At 41.3% G+C, this 18,026-nt stretch overlaps 1 protein-coding gene and 1 long non-coding RNA gene across 5 annotated transcripts in view; one reads left to right on the top strand and one right to left on the bottom strand.

The window, feature by feature from the left end:
* The window catches only part of CWC22 (CWC22 spliceosome associated protein homolog), a 43,891-nt gene extending 26,979 nt beyond the window's left edge, over positions 1–16,912 (bottom strand). Inside the window, exons 1-13 of one of the 4 annotated variants that reach the window (XM_081915220.1) lie at positions 16,760–16,912; positions 15,404–15,528; positions 12,679–12,746; positions 12,131–12,247; positions 11,725–11,964; positions 9,379–9,507; positions 6,470–6,638; positions 4,724–4,777; positions 3,484–3,619; positions 3,183–3,389; positions 3,002–3,064; positions 2,354–2,467; positions 171–243 (exon numbers count right to left, since the gene is read on the bottom strand). In XM_081915220.1, coding sequence (XP_081771346.1) covers positions 171–243; positions 2,354–2,467; positions 3,002–3,064; positions 3,183–3,389; positions 3,484–3,619; positions 4,724–4,777; positions 6,470–6,638; positions 9,379–9,507; positions 11,725–11,964; positions 12,131–12,247; positions 12,679–12,746; positions 15,404–15,430 — 1,397 coding nt within the window. In that variant the 5' untranslated portion in view covers positions 15,431–15,528; positions 16,760–16,912. Of the gene's footprint in view, positions 1–170; positions 253–2,353; positions 2,468–3,001; positions 3,065–3,182; positions 3,390–3,483; positions 3,620–4,723; positions 4,778–6,469; positions 6,639–9,378; positions 9,508–11,724; positions 11,965–12,130; positions 12,248–12,678; positions 12,747–15,403; positions 15,529–15,642; positions 15,664–16,573; positions 16,694–16,759 lie in introns of those variants that run through there. The other 3 variants (XM_081915217.1, XM_081915218.1, XM_081915219.1) reach the window with 3 other exon arrangements.
* Positions 1–18,026, top strand: part of LOC309363683 — a 365,021-nt gene that overhangs the window by 25,364 nt on the left and 321,631 nt on the right. The gene's annotated exons all lie outside the window — the stretch shown is intronic.

Genomic DNA, 18,026 nt, shown 5'->3' with positions numbered 1-18,026 from the left:
GACGTGACAAAGCTGCATGCAGCCCGTGGGTTCCATTTCAAAGGACTCTTGCGGCCCCCTTGGTATGAAAAGTTGGGCCGCTCTGATCTAAAACTTGCTAGCTTCCAAAAAGTATTTGTAATCATAGTGCAAGGAGTCACATTTCGAACAAAAATTATGTTTCATTTTACCTTGACTGAATTGCTAGGTAAATGGTGCGTCGGAAGGAGACCAAGTTGATTTCCGTTTTATCATGGATAGTCACTTTTTGCCCTTGAAGATTCAGAGCAGGGAAGAGAGAGAGAGAAAGAGAGACAGACAGACAGAGAGAGAGAGACAGACAGAGAGAGAGAGACATAGGTTTCATGGTTAAAAAAAAGCTGGAATGGTTGATTACTTCTGCTAATATACCACTGAATATACAAATGCAAATAAACTATTTGTGAAGGAATAAACGGCAGTATTTATTTAATTTCAAGTTAAAAGAGGAAAGCATTGAAATTCCAGCATAATAGGCAACCTGACTTAAGTGTCCCCTCACAGCCACAGCTGGGCAATGTACTGATACGCCATCCAAAATCAGTTTGAAGTCCACATTGTGATAACTGTTTCATAATATTTGACACGGCAATATGTCATGAATCACAATGTGTGTGCGTGCTATGTAAAAAAATTGCAAGATGGGAAAAACTGTGAAGCCCGTCATCGCTTCTCTCATGATTCCTTCTGCCCTGTTGCTCTGTACCGTAAAGTAAGTTATCAGTTTTAGTCCCCTTAAGCAGTAGCAGTTGCCAGAACATTATCCCGTTCGCCTCTATGTAGTTACATCCTTATTTCAGACATCGTGATATATCATCAGTATATAACAATGTTTAGCTGATGATGTTGAAAACCAGGTATCACCCAGCGCTGCTCACAGCACAACAAAGGCATATCAAACCTATCAGTGTCCTCGTGCATGGGAACCAAACTAATACTGCTTAATGAGCCTTGGCTCATTAATTTCAAAAAGGAGCTGTGATTTAGGAATGTAAATCTGGTTTCATATTGAGATTAATGGTTAAAACCCTTGACAGTTTGGGAGGACGGGGGGCGTGGGGAAGAGGAAGAGAGAAAGAGAGAGAGTTCTCCTGTACTGGTAATAATTCCACGGTTTAGGCCTACAAACAGAGCTGTGTATCTAGCTGGTCATGCAGGAACCAAGACCTAAACTAGCTGCTCTGAAATGAATTAATGCCCTACTGTTTATGGGGTGGATTTCAGATTTTCCATACGAGAAATGCAAGTAATGGCAGGGTGCTGTAATTGCCCTCTTTTCATTTGAAAGCAAAAGTTTATTTTATTTTCCTTTCCCAACAGTCCTACTGAAGAGACAGCGCACTCAGGAAGAGTCTGAAAATGCTAAAGACCTGTCTCAAAGTTTGTTTGTAAACTCAATCCAGCCTCTCTCTGCTTGTTGGCTAACATACTATATGCTGCTTCTCACATTTCCAGAGTAACAAAGACTGAGAATATGCTTACAAAGCGTTTAAGGAAACCAGGAAGAGACTCAGAGGAATCCCAAGGACGCATGAAATATATCCACGCTTGGAAGAAAGGAAAAAGATTGACACACACACACACACACACACACACACACACACACGAAAATAAAAACACCTTGTAGAAATAGTCTTAAGAATTATACAAAGAATTAACCTGCACCAGGAAATGGGAGGGGGGACAAGAAACCCTGCTACAATTCAAGACAAATGGTAAAAAACAAAAAACCCAACCACTGATATTTGAAGGAAGTCAAAGGCTGGAACATAAACCCACACAAGTAGCTTTGAATACCCAGGGAAGCATTGGGTTTGGGCTCATTCAAACACCAGTGCCTCACATCAAATAGCACACCACTTTTGAAGATGAGAGGACTTTCAAAATGCAGATTGTGACATGGAACAGGAATCTGTTGGCTAAGTTAAAAAACAACAACACACACACCCTCCCACTGGACTTCCTAGGTCCAAATTTAAGCAAACAACAACTGGGCTGAAAGATTTCATGAAGATAAAATATTGGAAATGTCCTGATTTAATAATAATAGTAATAATAATTTTATTATTTATACCCCACTCATCTGGCTGGGTTGCCATTTAGAAGGGTAAGGGCAACTAAATAATGTACTATGAATACAGTCCTCTAAATCCAGCCTTGCTATTGCTACCAACCCAAAATGCAAATAGTGTCTGGCAGAGGCTATGGGACATGCACTATTTGTATCACGGCCATAGAAGCAACATTTTAATATTAACTAAAATCAGTTTACTGTTTTGTCGCACTAACTTCCACAGTGGCGAGGAGCGCATAAAACTGTTTCTTTAAATTGCACCTTTACCTTCTTCGTCCTCCTCCTCCTCCTTATCATCATCCTCTTCCTCCTCCTCTTCACTGCTTGCAGCATCCTGACCACTTCCTGAGTCACTGTCACCTTCGTCAAGAATTTCTACAAAGGAGAAAAAACACATTTAAGTGAACACCAATACCAGGCTGGGTTGGTTAGAGGGACTAGTCCGTATCAGAAACTCGTGTATATGGAAGAAGATGCTTCAGCATCAAAACAGGAAACATTGCAGTCTTGCTCAGTTGCCTGAGAGCAAGTCCCACTGAACTCAATGGAGCCTAAAACTGAGCAGACATGCACAGGAGTGCATAGCAGGTTTCCCAGAAAACCACAGGAATTAGAATTTTAGATACAAAAGACTGGAGTGCTAGGACATGATAATAAGGGTTCGCTGAGGGGTGAGGGAAGCAGCAACTCCCCATTTGTAAGTGACTGCACATGTAGGAACCCAGAGGCGGGGAAGAGAACTGCAAAGTCCTTGTGGCTTGTGAGGACATCCTCTTTGGGCTCCGGGGAGGGTCTCCTCGTGAGCCATAGGCTTTGTTGAGGTGCTCAGCCTCCCTGCCTAACAGCTGACAGCTCTCCATCCCTGCATTAGAACAGCTGTGCAAACTCAAATTAGCTAGGCGTACATACCTTTCTTCAGAGTTTGGTACTTCTCTTCGTTCTCCATAAAATCTGGATCCATCTTGAACACATCTTCACAGAAACAGAAAAACAAGTTACCAAAATTATAGCAGAGCCATTTTTTTAAAAAAAACAACAACAAAAAATTCAGACTGAAAAGTTCATTCCAACATTCCTTATTCATACTTACTAAGAACATCTTCTGGATTATAGTCATCTTCCAAAGGCAGCATATGGGTAAACTGATCCTCTTCTTCCACAAGATCCAGTCCATCTGGAATTATCGGGTGATCTTTGAACCCGTCTTTACGCACAGCAAACATGACTTCAATCATGTACTGAACTCGCTTGTCGGTTTCAGATTCATGCAGGACATGACGAAGGCGGTCAAAGATAGCTGGGGGGGGGGGGGGAGAGAAAAAAACAGAGGTGAATTTAATTCCTACAAAACTAATGGTCAGGAAGGAAATAAAGCAGCAATAAATACATACCGTTAACACCCCTAGGAGACACTTCAGTCAATTTGAGGCCGCATTCCTTTAGGAAGCCAATTGCTACTTCAATGCTGTCATCTGTCGGTCTCTCCAAAAGCAATGTGAGCATTTCCAAGCATAAAACCTCGTGAGCCTTAGCAGCAAGAAGATAACAACACAAATACCCTTTTTGTTTTAACAAAATAATTTCCTTGACTGCATGTATCTGACATATGTACTCAACAAAACAAGCGCAGCACCATTTCAAAGAAAGGCACTACAAGTTCAGCGTCCCAAAAGGAGCTTTGGATGTGCTTCTTAAAGGTCAGCCCTCCAGTTTAGGCTACAAAACTTACTGCTCAAAGTCAATCCCCACTTGGTATATGGGTGTGCCTGAAATAGTTCTCTATATAAGCCTTGTCCAACCTGGTGCCCCATCATCATCATCATCATCATTATTATAGTATTATTATTATTATTATTATTCTGCATATAATTATTAAAACTTATTGGTCACTTGTTTTTTACAAAAGTAACTCAAAACGATGTACAACAATAATTAAATAATATGTACATTAGAAACAACATAAAACCAAACAGAGAAAAACCCAAAATTTCTAGGTGTTGTTGGGAATATGACCGTCATCATTCACCAAGATGATGGTGGATCAATCACACTGAAGCCACCTTAGCAATTGGGTGGCATATAAATTAACGAATAACATAATATAGGCACCCCCCATGTTTATGTGGGGGTTATGTTCTGAGGCACGTGCGTGTCAGTGAAATAACATAAAAATGAAAAGCCAGTTAAAAAGTCTGCAAACACCCCGTTCTGCCCTTTCAGTGACATCATGTTGTTTCCGGGTCACTTCTGGGTTTGGTGCAATACGCAGTCACTCACATATTAAACATGCATAAGCAGCCTCTAATCCCTGACCACTAGTTATGCTGGCCACGGCTGATGTGAGCTGGGAAAGTCTGCCCTGGAGCAAAGGTTTGCAAGTAATATTTAGCAAGAGCCATAGTACAATGAATTGGGGGTTGTTAATTTTTTATATTTTGCTTTTGTAGTTCTATTTTCTATTTAAAGTGCTTTCTTATTTATTTACTGAAAGCTGCCCAGATAGCCTCACGCTATGGGGGAGGAATGCAAATGCCATAAACATATTTGATGACAAAATCCCATCACAAACCCTTGCAATGTTAAAAGCCAAAATCCCTTCAAATATATTATCAGTAGTACAGAGCATCTTACCACATTCTGATTCATAAGATGTGCCACAAACTTGGAAGCTGTCAGGCAAAGTTGCTGCAAAACAAAATGAAAAGCTACGTATTTCTGCAAGTGATAAGTCCATTTCATAGGTATTACTGCAAGTGATATGTCTATTAGCATGGCTTTGAATCCCAAACTGCCCCAGAGGTTCTATGTGACTTGCACAAATCATTTAAAGGGCTTTCTCTTGCTGGCATTATTCTTATTACTATTATTTTGGGCAGGTGAGAAAGGAGATGTGCCAGCAGCCCCTCTTCTTCCTCAGGAAGGCTACAACGTTCGCCAGAAACATGCATCTGATGACTATTTGTCTTCCTCCAAACATAGGATTACTTTGGAGTGAACAGGTGACGAAGATTAAATGGAAGTAGGTCGTTTCAGGATATTTGCCATGCAGTGAGCTCAGACAACAAGCTTTGCGGAAGCTGCAAATAATGTATCTTGCTGCAGATGAGAGCTCAGGAAACTTTTAGATGATCTGGCACTATTGGATTCTCATTACTTAGGAGATCAAGTCCAATATCATTTTTTGATGTAGAAATGATGCTACACAGAGCACTTCCCTAGTCACACAATAATGTTGTTAAGGTGGAATCATTTTAACTCAATCTAGCCCTATTTCAGAAAAGTGCTGGGGGGGGGCTGGCTATCAGGATGAAGTCAACTGCAGCCTCATTTTGTAGGGGTGTTTTCACAAACCAATTTTACTAGATGGGCATATAAGGGAAAGCCATGGTTAAAATATTGTTTTTAGCTGTCATTTACTCCCTCAAAATGTTTTCTAGAACAACTATGTAAGATAATCTACAGCAGGAGGAAGTTACAAACGCTGTATATTGCAGATACGTACAATTCAAATGCAAACCTGTTGTAGACAGAAACTACTTATTGTAAGAGATGTGGAAACAGTTTGAAAGAGGGATTATAGCTTTTGACACCAATAGCCACCCCACTGTTACCTCACGGAATTACAGAACTTTCTGTATAACTTCTTCTGGAAAATGCTGATCGGAGGGGCTGTTTCGAAGCCCATCGTAATAAGAACACTGTTCTGCTTACTATTTTTCCATTTTAAATTCTTTCTTTTTCAAACCAACAAGTTCCAATAAATACTCAGCACCCTAGGGTTCAACAGCATCCTACTCAATCTCTACACTGAACGTATTTGGACTTACTCTGAATGTTAAATTTAAGGAATTTAAAATTTAAAATGTAATAAATATAGAAAAGAGGGGGGAAATTGTGCTAAGTTATATCGAATGGGTTGAATGCAGGAAAGAACTCTGTTCTCCCCATAACAGACCCTGGCTCTCTCACTAAACACCCCCCAAGAGTCTATTTTGTGCAAGTGTTACTGCCTTTCTGTTAGCACAAGAAACCTTTCGATCCAAGCCATTAAATATTATGTTCTTAAAGCAGTAAAGTTAACTTAGAATTAATAAGAAAATAAGTACTACTTATATCACATTTCCCCAATTTTTTTCTATTTATTCTCTCTGCCACTCCCAGTACCCGCTTTCTCTCCATGGCCTCAAAATTTTCAGACATTTTATGACTTTCAGCTCTCCTGATACCCACATAATTTGTACTCAAATCCTAAATACACTAATGCAGAAATAAATCTCAGTGAACACAATGGCACTTCCCCAAAACAGTACTCAGGCTATAAGCAAGAGAGAAGCACAATAAATCTTACCCTATCACCTGCGTGGTAATAATACATACCTTATCATTTCTTCTATATCCTTTGCGAAAATTTAAAATGAGCCTCTTGAGAATCAGTTCTCCGATATTTGGAAACTTTGAATTGATGATTGCTACAACCGCTGCATAAACATGAGTGAAGATAGGTGAAGCACTCTGGGCTTGCAAAATAGATCTTGAGAGCAATCCCCTATGAATGAAAATACAGACGTGCTGAGGCAGCTTTACCAAAAATTACAAAAACTATGTGATTTATACAGTAGCATTTATCCCAGCAGCTTGTGGGATGGCCGGTGACTTTTCTAGATTGCATTATTCTGGAACTCAATTCCACCAACATGGAACTGCCATCCACAGCTAGATCATGCTCACTTATACATACAAACATAATTTTATTTGCTTGCCACCTTTCCACAGTTCAAACCACGCTCACGGCAGCTTGCAACATGAAAAGAAAAATACATAACAACCTAATGAAAGGGATTATAAATAAAGACTAAAACATAAAAAATACACAAACAAAACGATTTCAATATAAATCACCACAAGATCTAAAATAAAGATACAAAAACCCAACAACAACCCTGCCCCCAAGACAACAACTTCAAACAACACTCCAACCTGAGAGTCTGTTTAGCAGCCACAGCTTTTGTAGCTGGAGTCAGTCCGCGCCCCACCCTCCCAGGCTAGGCGGAAAAAGGCCTGCAAGGCAGGGAGCAGGTCTCCCAGCCCATATGCTTTTGGGTTTCCATCTTCTTTCCTGCTCCACTATCCCCCAATACATGTCTGTATTAAAATTAGGCTTTCAAAAGCTCAGATGTTATTCTGTGAATAGGCCAGATTAATCTACAATCATGTTTCAAGAAGCAACAGTTGATGAAAAAAATCACTGCTAAAAAGCAAAAAACAAAAACAAAAACCCTCTCATACACAAATCCTAATCAGTGACAAGTAAACATTATTGGAAATATTCCCAAATCACTGGAGAACTACACTCTCATTATTCAAGTGTGCATTAATGTTTCCATTTAACAGATTAAGTTTCGTTTCACAATCTACTGCTTTTTTTCAAAGAATACAGACCTAGGTAAAACCAGCTGCAGCACTATTACTGTAAAAACATCACCATTGCTCTACTGGAGAAAATTGCTATAAAATAGTTTGTTAAAAAATATAGGCAAGAAAGAGCCCAAATTATTACCCGTGGGCCTTTAAGGAAACAATAACATAATCCGGCTATATGGATCCATTAGAAAAATGGCACAGCTACAGCACACACACAAAATGTCTTCTCAAAGAAACATGATATCTGAAAACCAGTGGTGTGTTAAATGTTAAAGATGCAAGAGTCAATTAATTACAGCAAATATAATTTGTTCCCCAAGTAAAGCACATAGTTATTTTCAGGACGGTAGATATTTAGCAAGCCACTGACATCCTGCTGAAAAATGTTTGCTTACAATCTATGTTTTAATCACCGTACTTAGGCAATCTGTCAGGAGAAAATCTTCCTGGATTAAGAGTTCCTTTGATGCCACTGTTTACTCCTCTAAGAAGGAGTAACTGTGACTGAACAGTCACTTTCCCGTGCCTCTAATCATGACTTAAGAAGAGAGTGGGAGCCCAAATGGCCAAAAGCTTCACTACGGGAGCAAACGTTATACGGAACATGGGTCTTATTTCCATTTGATTGCCATTTTCTGGAAAAATCAGTGGAAGGGCTCTCGAGAACAAGAGGCGGCCGATTTAATCACAAGTCCTACTTTTCAGACGACTGAACTCTGCAAAGTATTGGTTTGCTTTCCACTCTTCCTCCAAGGAACCCAGGGCAACAAACAGGACAGGCTGAGAATGACTACACCAAGGTTACCTAAGGAGTTTCACGGCTGAGCAGAGAATTCTCTTTGTTCACTGGTCAACACTCAAGCCACTACACTAGATTTATAAAATTTATAGTTCACACCAACTGGTTGCTCAATCTATAGTGATCCAGGAGCCAGGAGCAGTCAGCAGGCCAGCACTGCTGGCTTATATTGAAGGAAAACCCAAACAGTTTAACACAGTAAACTTTGCAATGCATGGCACACTTAAATGGTAATGCTTTGCATGCAGAAAGCCCCAGTTCATTCTTGACATCTTCACGTTTCTTTCTTTTTGTAAAATATAATGTAGCCAAAACAGTAACGGTTCCTACCCTAGGCACTCTAGTGACCACAAACTATGCTCATTACCATGGATCAGAAAACTCCCTCAACCTCTCTCACTACCAAGGAAATATAATGAATAGAGCGAGAACCTACCTAAGTGAAGCTGAAATTAAAAACCCTACATATACACCAAGTATTACCACCCCACCCTTCTCTCCCCCAACTTTATTCTGCATACGACATTAACATCTCACTTCAAATGTAAAAGAAAGATTCTACAACCTGAAAAAGAGACAAGGGATGCACTTTTGTAAACCAAGAAAATATTTAATAACTTATTTTTCTTAAAAAAATAACTATAACAAGATGAAAACTTATTTCCTAAAGTTTTGCAGCAAAATTCTCGATTAGAAAAAAAGCAAAATCTTTTAAAATTAATAATTATGCAGCACACAAATAGAAATCACTTGGTACGTTTGCTTTGGGAAAACCTGGTTTCAACCATACATCAAATTTTTCATGAGTGAAAAAGCCTCTAAAAACAAGTATGATCAAAAACTGCTAACTTCAAAGGGATTTACTCCCAGGTAAGTCTGCACAGGATTATACTTTGATCTTTCTGCAAACCCTCAACAAGTCATTCATATTTAAAATGAAAATCCTAACATGACTCAAGCAGCAGCTGACCAAGAGAATATCAGACTACTTCTAACAAGCGACTTGAGACTTAATCAATAACTCTCAGATGAGCAGAAGACTGCATATAAAGAACTTGATGCTTACCTCCCTCTGACAATGTTTTCCTGAAGAAGCTCATGGATAATATTCTCAATATTTGAAACGTTCACCTTGTTGACGAGACCGTTGATGGATTTCTTCAGCGCTTCCCAACTCATCCTTTGATATGCTAAACTGTTTTCAAAACAAATCATTGATAAAAAATCAAGAGAACAAGAAAGGAATGTATCTGCTTATTCAGCTAGAATACCAAATATGCAATAGCACTTTTCAGTTAGCATATTGCAAGAACGGTGTGCAAAAATAAATATCTACCTGCCTCCTTTCACATCAATTTTACCAGGGTAAATGATTTTCAGAATAGTTACACCACCGAATAGTGATCTGTCTTTTGCAATAATCAGAATAAGAAAACCATGACAAGTGACAACCAGGAAGGGCAATTTTTCCCATTTACATCTCACCACAGTGTGCCTCACACATAAGGTTGGCATGTCCAGAAAAAATCTGGACTCCCAGCAGCTAGGATAGCTCAATCAGTAGAGAATGAGACTCTTAACCTCAGGATTGTGGGTTCAAGCCTCACAAGGGCCAAAAGATTTCTGAGATCCAGGGGGTTGGTCCCTTCAAACTCAACATTCTATGGTTCTATGAAGTCTGTTTAAATCTTTGGTTTTAGTCTCATGTGACGAACGCCAGAATTGTATAGAACCTAAAGCATTTGTCATTTATTTCGTAACATTTCCACTCCACTTGACTGTAATAAAACCTCAAAGCCATTTACAAAAATAATAAAACAGTAACATATCAGCAAAAAATAATTTTCGACAAACATTTAAAACATTCAATTTGTATTGTTATAATTTGGATTAATTGGTTTGATGTGTTTAATTCAGTAAGATGAAACTTAATAAAAATTATTTTAAAAAACAACAACATTCAATTTGTATCAACAATATGCTAAAACAAGATTAAAATACGTAACAGCTTCTATATGTCTGGATAGGCTTGACTAAACAGAAATATTTTTAGCAGGTACCAAAAAGTGAAGTCAAAAGTTCCAAAGAACGACCAATTTTGAGATACACAGAGGATAACTGTGACTTTAAAGATGAATGGGAACCCTTTACAAAGTATTTGAAGACACAACAAAGTGAACTGGACTCCTTGGCTGGCTTTGAATAAACATTCACAAACTTTCTATTGATAATAATCAGCTAAATAGTTTGAGAATCTATACAACTTTGTAACATGCAGAAAACAGCATTCTCAGAGAAACCAAAGACTGGAACTGAGGGAAGCCGGGGGTGGGGGGTGGGGTTTGTGTGAGAGGGTGGGGGGAGGGAGGAAAAATGGGGGGAAAAATAAGGATGATATGTTTTTGGATAATAAGTTGTTTTAATTTTACATTTTTTTAAAAAAAAGGAGATACACAGGTTTGTTTTTGGGTTATCTGAAACTCCCAAGGTAACTTCAAAATAAAGTTAAACTGTCTTAACATTTCAGAGGCCAAAAAGATCCCTCTCGGCACACAACAAACGTCTCTGCCGCCACTCAGGCTAACTTGCAGCTGGGTTACCACCCTGCTCTCTCTGCACCTTCTTGAGGGCTGGATCCAAAGTTAGTCAGAAGGTAAAGCCCAGTCAAAGGCAACTATGGGGTGCGGCACTCATCTTGCTTTCAGGCTGAGGGATCCAGCGTTTGTCCACAGGTCATGTGCTAGCCATGACTTAACCGCTTCTGGCGCAACAAAACACAGTGACAGAAACCAGAGCGCACAGAAATGCCATTTACCTCCCCACCGCAGTGGTACCTATTTATCTATTTGTACCGGCACACTTTCAAACTGCTAGGTTGGCAGGAGCTGAGACAGAGCAATGGGAGCTCACCCTGTCGCAGGGATTCGAACCAGACCTTCTAATCGACAAGCCCAAGAGGCTCAGTGGTTTAGACCACAGCACCACCAGTGTCAGAGTAGACTCACTGAAGTGAATGGGTCATTACTCATTTCAATGGGTCCGCTCAGCAAGTCTGCAGCCAACTTTGCCATCTCAGTTCTGTCTCTTCCCTCTAAGATGGCAGCTCCTGGTTAGCCAATTTCTACAAGTTTTTTGGGCAGGGCCAGTTTAAAATTCCCCAGCCGACAGCTGAGCAGTATCTTTATTAGGACCAACCAGAATGTCACAAAATTGTGGCAAACTTTTTAATTCTGAACTTTTCAGTGGGCATGATGTTGCACAAAAGGGGTATGTGCGTATATGTGTGTCAGAGAGACAAGAAGGAAGTACTAAATCTTATACTGTCTTGTTTTTCTCCCCACCTTAAAATAATATCTTGCCCAATACTTTTCATCAGTCAAGCACAAATGTGAAATGTGTTTGTTTGACCCACCTATTTTTATCAGTGATTTGTGCTTGCATCATCCGAAGCTTGGCTGGAGGAATGTAAGCACCCCCAGTGCGGGTGAGAATTGGATCCAAATCCTCTTTCTTCTTCTTTGGAGGGGGTTCCTCATGAGAAAGAGAGCTCTGTGGTGTTGCTCTCTCAGCCGCATCTCTTCTGTCGGGCGAAGGGGATCTGCGGTACTTTCTCCAGTCAGACTCCCTCTCTCTTTCATGCCTCTCTCTCCCACTAACAGACAGAAAATTCCAAAGATTTATGAAGCACAGAAGCAGCTGACAATCACATACATTAGTATGTAACATGCTGTAGCTTTGATTTTGCTTAAAAATCATGTTAGAGAACAGAAGCAACCTGAACATTTTAGTGTTTGTTTTTAGCAGCTCCAGATATTCACCTTGACTCGGTGTATTTGTCTCCATAACGTCCCCTTTCGGAATGTTTTTGGTCAGATCTTCTGTAATCTGAATTACTTCTGCCTTGCGGTGACTGAGACCTTTGACGCTCCATGTGCCTATGCAGAGATTGAGAGCCAAAGTTAGCAGCTATTTATAAACAAAGTCTCCCCCCTACACACAAACACACATTGTTGTATCTGTGGACACCACACAGCTTTTGAAGCTAGGGGCTGGAGCCAGCACAAGGACTCCTGCTAGTGCAAAGCGTTTCCCAGCCACTCTTCTCCCCTGCACACCACCCTCAAACTGATTCAAACTTATGTTCTCTCCAAAAATTATTTTCCTGTTGCGATACAGATCTTTGTTTTCATTGGTTAAAACAGAGGACACGTGATACTTATTCCCCAAAAGTCTGAAACCCAAATACTGCTATTGTTTTTATTAGGTTCAGTGCTTTTATAATAATAGGAAAATACTTCTCCCCACACCCATGTTGCTGTTTCTATCAAATGTTAACTACATAACTAATCATAAAAAAGGTTTATACCTGTCTTCTGGAGAGGAACTTCTCCGGCGAAGACTGTAATCTTCCTTCCTTTCATAACTAGAACCGGACTTTAAATACAAAATAAATTAGATATTTCAAGGATGAGAAGTACCAGTCAGGATGCTAAAAACAGTATTTCATTTATTTGTAACAGTATTTTCAAACCCTCTTCTCTTAAAGATGCTTGGAAAAACAAAACCATTTCATTCATTAGATGAAATATCAAATTATAGGTGCACAACTTATGTTGATGGGAGAGCACTCCAAAGTACTGGTCCCATTAAACTAAAAGCCTTAGTTTACATAGAAACTAAATGAATGTGTATGCAACTTCCAGTCACTTAATAAAACTTTTCCAACTGCAGCTCCTTGAACACCCCAATAAAGCTGCTCCAGACAACTGGTGAATGCTCTGAAGGGGGATTTGCTGCCAGACAAAGGGTTTCAGTTTGAAAATTAAAAAAGGCAACTCCTTCCATTATAAGCCAAAGCCCTTTGCACTCAGATAGAAGGCTTCTTGGATTCTAGCCACTGTATTTTCTTAAAAATGGTGCAATGCAGGACACAGCAACTCCAGCTGTGCTGCCACCAGCATTTTATGCAAGCTGTTTTTGTATATCACCAAAGGACAGCATCCAACCAAGTAGTTTCTCAGAACAGATTTAGGGGACGCACAGGGAGTGGAGAGGGAAGAGAGATTCTGTTGCAGTCAGAAGTCCTTGAAGGAACAGAACTACTTCACTGAGTACTGCCCTATTCCCCTTCACACCCTGGTATTTGTCAGTATTTGATATCAACTCAATTATCACAATTCACTAAGTCCCAAACAGAAAAGGTGGCATCCAATTGAGAAAATGAGTCCTTTAACAGATCAGGGGAGAAAGGCCATTATTTGTGAAACAAACCCTCTTATCCCTGTATCTGTATACCATCCACAAAATGCTATATCCATATTAGACATGCAAAATGCCATTTTTATATTACACAAAGAGCGACAAAGAGATAAGACACTTAATAGCTAGCTTTTGTTCATATGATACATTCTTTCATAGGCTCAAACTGTTTCACTTATGCCTGCTTACCTACAGAGTGTTGGGGAAAATATTCACACCACTATGTGTGAAAGTAGAATGTGTATTGACCACATATACATGTAGCTCTTATATGAGGAAAAAGTCACAGCTCATTCGCAGATGCAAAAGGCCCCCCAGGTTCAATTCTGGTATCCATGTTGGGTTGTAAAGGTAAAGGTAAAGGTACCCCTGCCCGTATGGGCCAGTCTTGACAGACTCTGGGGTTGTGCGCCCATCTCACTTAAGAGGCCAGGGGCCAGCGCTGTCCGGAGACACTTCCGGGTCACGTGGCCAGCGTGACATCGCTGCTCTGGCGAGCCAGAGCCGCACACGGAAACGCCGTTTACCTTCCCGCTGGTAAGCGGTCCCTATTTATCTACTTGCACCCGGAGGTGCTTTCGAACTGCTAGGTTGGCAGGATGTTGGGTTGAGAAAGCTGCTAATCAACATTTCTTTTTCAATTCTTTTCTGCATGTTCTGACCTGGTACAGTGGTACCTCGGGTTACATATGCTTCAGGTTACACATGCTTCAGGTTACACACTCCACTAAGCCCGAAATAGTGCTTCAGGTTAAGAACTTTGCTTCAGGTTAAGAACAGAAATCGGGCTCCGGCGGGGCGGCAGCAGCAAGAGGCCCCATTAGCTAAAGTGGTGCTTCAGGTTAAGAACAGTTTCAGGTTAAGTACGGACCTCCGGAACGAATTAAGTACTTAACCCGAGGTACCACTGTACAGAACAGCTTCCCCTATTTTACATGGAAGCTAACAACCAATATATACTACTACTACAGGTCCTCTGCTATCTATCTCTGGAAAGCAGGAGTTACCATCACCAGGTAAAGAGGTAAAGGTAAAGGACCCCTGGACAGTTAAGCCCAGTTGAATTCGACTATGAGGTGCGGTGCTCATCTCGCTTTAGGCAGAGGGAGCTGGCTTTCCGGATCATGTGGCTAGCATGACTAAACCGCTTCTGGTGCAATGGGACTCCATGACGGAAGCCAGAGTGCACAGAAATGCCGTTTACCTTCCTGCCACAGCAGTACCTATTTACAGTGGTGCCCCGCAAGACGAACGCCTCGCAAGACGAAAAACCCGCTAGACGAAAGGGTTTTCCGTTTTGGAGGCGCTTCGTAAAACGAATTCCCCTATGGGGTTGCTTCGCAAGACGAAAAAAATCTTGCATCCCCCCGTGGTTTTTTTTTTTGCTTTTTTCACCCTTTTCTTAAGCCGCTAAGCCGCTTATCAGCTGTTCCGCTGATAAGCCGCTTAACAGCTGATCGCTGGAAGCCGCTTGACAGCTGTAGCGCTAATCCGCTAAGCTGTCAATGGGCTTGCTTCGCAAGACGAAAAAACCGCTATACGAAGAGCCTCACGGAACGGATTAATTTCGTCTTGCGAGGCACCACTGTATCTACTTGCACTAGTGTGCTTTTGAAGTGCTAGGTTGGCAAAAGCTGGGACAGAGCAACGGGAGCTCACCTTGTCACGTGGATTCAAACCACCAACGTGTTCAGCAAGTCCAAGAGGCTTAGTAGTTTAGACCACAGCACCACCATGCAGACTAGGTGATATGGACTCACTGAAAAGTGTCTTGACTGAGAACGCCCCCAAATCCTGGAGCCAGCATAGAGCATACTCTTTAAAATACTTACATTTATCTGTGCTACTCCACTCTTCATTTTTTCTGTCAATCCACTTCAAGCTCTGAATTACTAATGTCAATGTACAAAAATCAATATGGGGAAATCCTGTTATTCTTCCAGCAAAAATAGCTCATCTAGAAAGGAAAAAAAAGATGAGACTTTCTGAAATAGCTCTTTCTTAAAAAGAGCACTTTCAAAATAAAGCAGACCTGAACAAGTAATATTTCTATTAACAAAAATTAAATCACCTGGTTTGTACAACAAATGAATTTGGTTAGTGTCTTTTTGAAGCTAGTACAGTACCATCACTTTGCAGAGTTTTGTAAGTTAAGTATCTGAAAAATTATATGGTGTAATTAACCTACATGAAAGTAAGACAACAAAGATGCAGATTACACCATTTGTCAGCCACCATCGCCATATGCTACAGGTATCTCTAAAACAGGGCAGTTGTTAACATCCTGACTAGAACTAAAGCTGTACTTCTTTGGTCCATTTACAAGCTGCCCTTCCGTGAAAAAAAGAAGCAAGAAGCAGCAGCCTAGGACAACATACATCCTGAAATAACAAGTGCAATAAAACATTAATTTATTTTGCTGATCAAGTGGCATATAGATCCTGCAAGAGAATAAGCAGCTGCAAAAGCCTCCAGTAAAATTAGTGTTATATTATTATATATTATATTATACGCACACACACACTATATATATATATGTGTGTGTGTGTGTGTGTGTGTGTATGTATATATTGTATTATATTATATATATTATACATGTGTGAGAGAGAACTCTAGGCTTCCTGAGGTGGGGCTGGTGGTGACATATGTGGAAATACAAAGGTGTGTACCTCAAGTGGGGGGACCCATAACCCTCCAGATGCTGGCAGGCCACCAAACCCCACTGTCCCCAAAAGGGGAGATGGGGGTGCGAGCCCGCCAGTAAGGGGAGAACGAGTTGGCAGCTGGTTTTTGCCCTTGAAGGGAGAGAAGCCGGCTGACACAACCCCACAGGGCATTGTGGCAGGGTGACAAAGCAGCCAGCTGGCAATCCCCACAAGGCGCTAGGACCCGGCCTCGTTGGGCACGTTCACGTGTGAACGCGGGCCCACACGCGTGTCGTAGAAGAGCCGCCCCGCCAGGAGTCGGAGGAGAAGCGAAGGAGCCGGGCCTTCCGCCCTTACCCAATCGAAGGCCAGGAAGAGCGGCGGTCGAGAGGAACGCGCCATCCTCCCCTCCCCCCCCCCGGCCGTTCCCGCGATAAATCGGAGGGAGGGGGAAGGAACGGAGCAGAACCGAAGATTCTAAGGGGAGGGGTGTGAAAGAAGTCTATCCTCCCTCCCGCCCCGCTCCCCTTCCTTAAAACTTACCTCTGCCTCACGGGCTCCGCCATAACATGCGCCCATATATGGCCACGACGTCACTTCCGCTCCCTCGCGGGCCTGGTCCGAGACAAGACTTCCGGGCGCGCGGCTGAGGTGGGGAGGAGCCGTTGGGCTTCTTTCTCCTCCTCTTGGGATATCTATATCTAGCTATCCATGAACGTTTAATTAGAGCGGTACCCGTTTTATGAGGAGATATTCCGGCTCCGCGCGGGAACCTATGGGGAGGGGGAAGGAGGCGGGCGCTGACGTCACCAAGTTAACAGCGAGGGTGGATCTTCTGGAGCGGCTCTTAATGAAGCTACAGTTCCCGGCATCCTTTGCCGGCGGCGTCGGCCACGTTTCCCAGCATTCCTTGGGGCGTTGCACCTGTCAAGTTGTACGACTCCTCGAGGGTGCCATTGTGGCCACAGGTGTGGCAACCCCAGACTTAAGACCCATGATATGTTCTACAGGGCTTATTCTCATTTAAGCGTCAATTCCCATTTAAGCATAATTCTTAGGTTAGCAGCCTGTGACTTTGCCTCACAGAGATAATGGTAAACATGGCAAAGCGCTGGGCTTCAAAAGAATGTTAAGTCAGTGTTAAGACTTTATTTTTGTTCCATTTATATTTCATATTTTCAAGTTAACAAAAAAAGGTTGCCATCTTAACATTTTTGCAACCAGACTCTACGGGAGGGGGAGGACCCGTAACTCAAAAAGCCCCACGTCGAATCTGAAATGCAGATAATAATCAACAGAAATAACAAGAATGATACTAAAAGAATGATAACTATCCTTTCAATGAGCTGTTTTTCAAACAACTTGTTTGTGCTGAATATGCTGGAGTTGCTAATTAGCATTTTTATTTAAACACAGTGAGATGTTGATGAAATTGCCACAATTCAACCGTCTGGCAGAAGCGCTGTTTTAACACCTATCTCATAGGAGGAAATATAACAACCGTCTGCTTAGATGCTATAGCTATAACCCGTTTTGCTGATGAAACGGCAGGCTCTTTCACTGCAAGAATGCTACCCTTTGCATTTTCTTTCTGGAAGGCGAGACCAAATATGCTGTGGGTATAAACAGAAAGCATCTGTAGAAACAATCTATAGAAATCTGACTTAGATAGAAGAAAAAATCATTTGCAAAATTATTTTGTGACAGCAAAATGCATAAATGTGCCTTTCCTTTAATTGTATTTCTCTGACCACATATTTACCAGTACAAGCCCAGTTCACTTTACTGAAGTCAGCAGTGGCAAAACATT

Source organism: Podarcis melisellensis (assembly GCF_964234715.1).
Source record: "Podarcis melisellensis genome assembly, chromosome: 1".
Lineage (NCBI taxonomy): Eukaryota > Metazoa > Chordata > Lepidosauria > Squamata > Lacertidae > Podarcis > Podarcis melisellensis.
The sequence above is the reverse complement of the archived record's forward strand: the minus strand, read 5'-3'. Positions and strand labels throughout refer to the sequence as shown.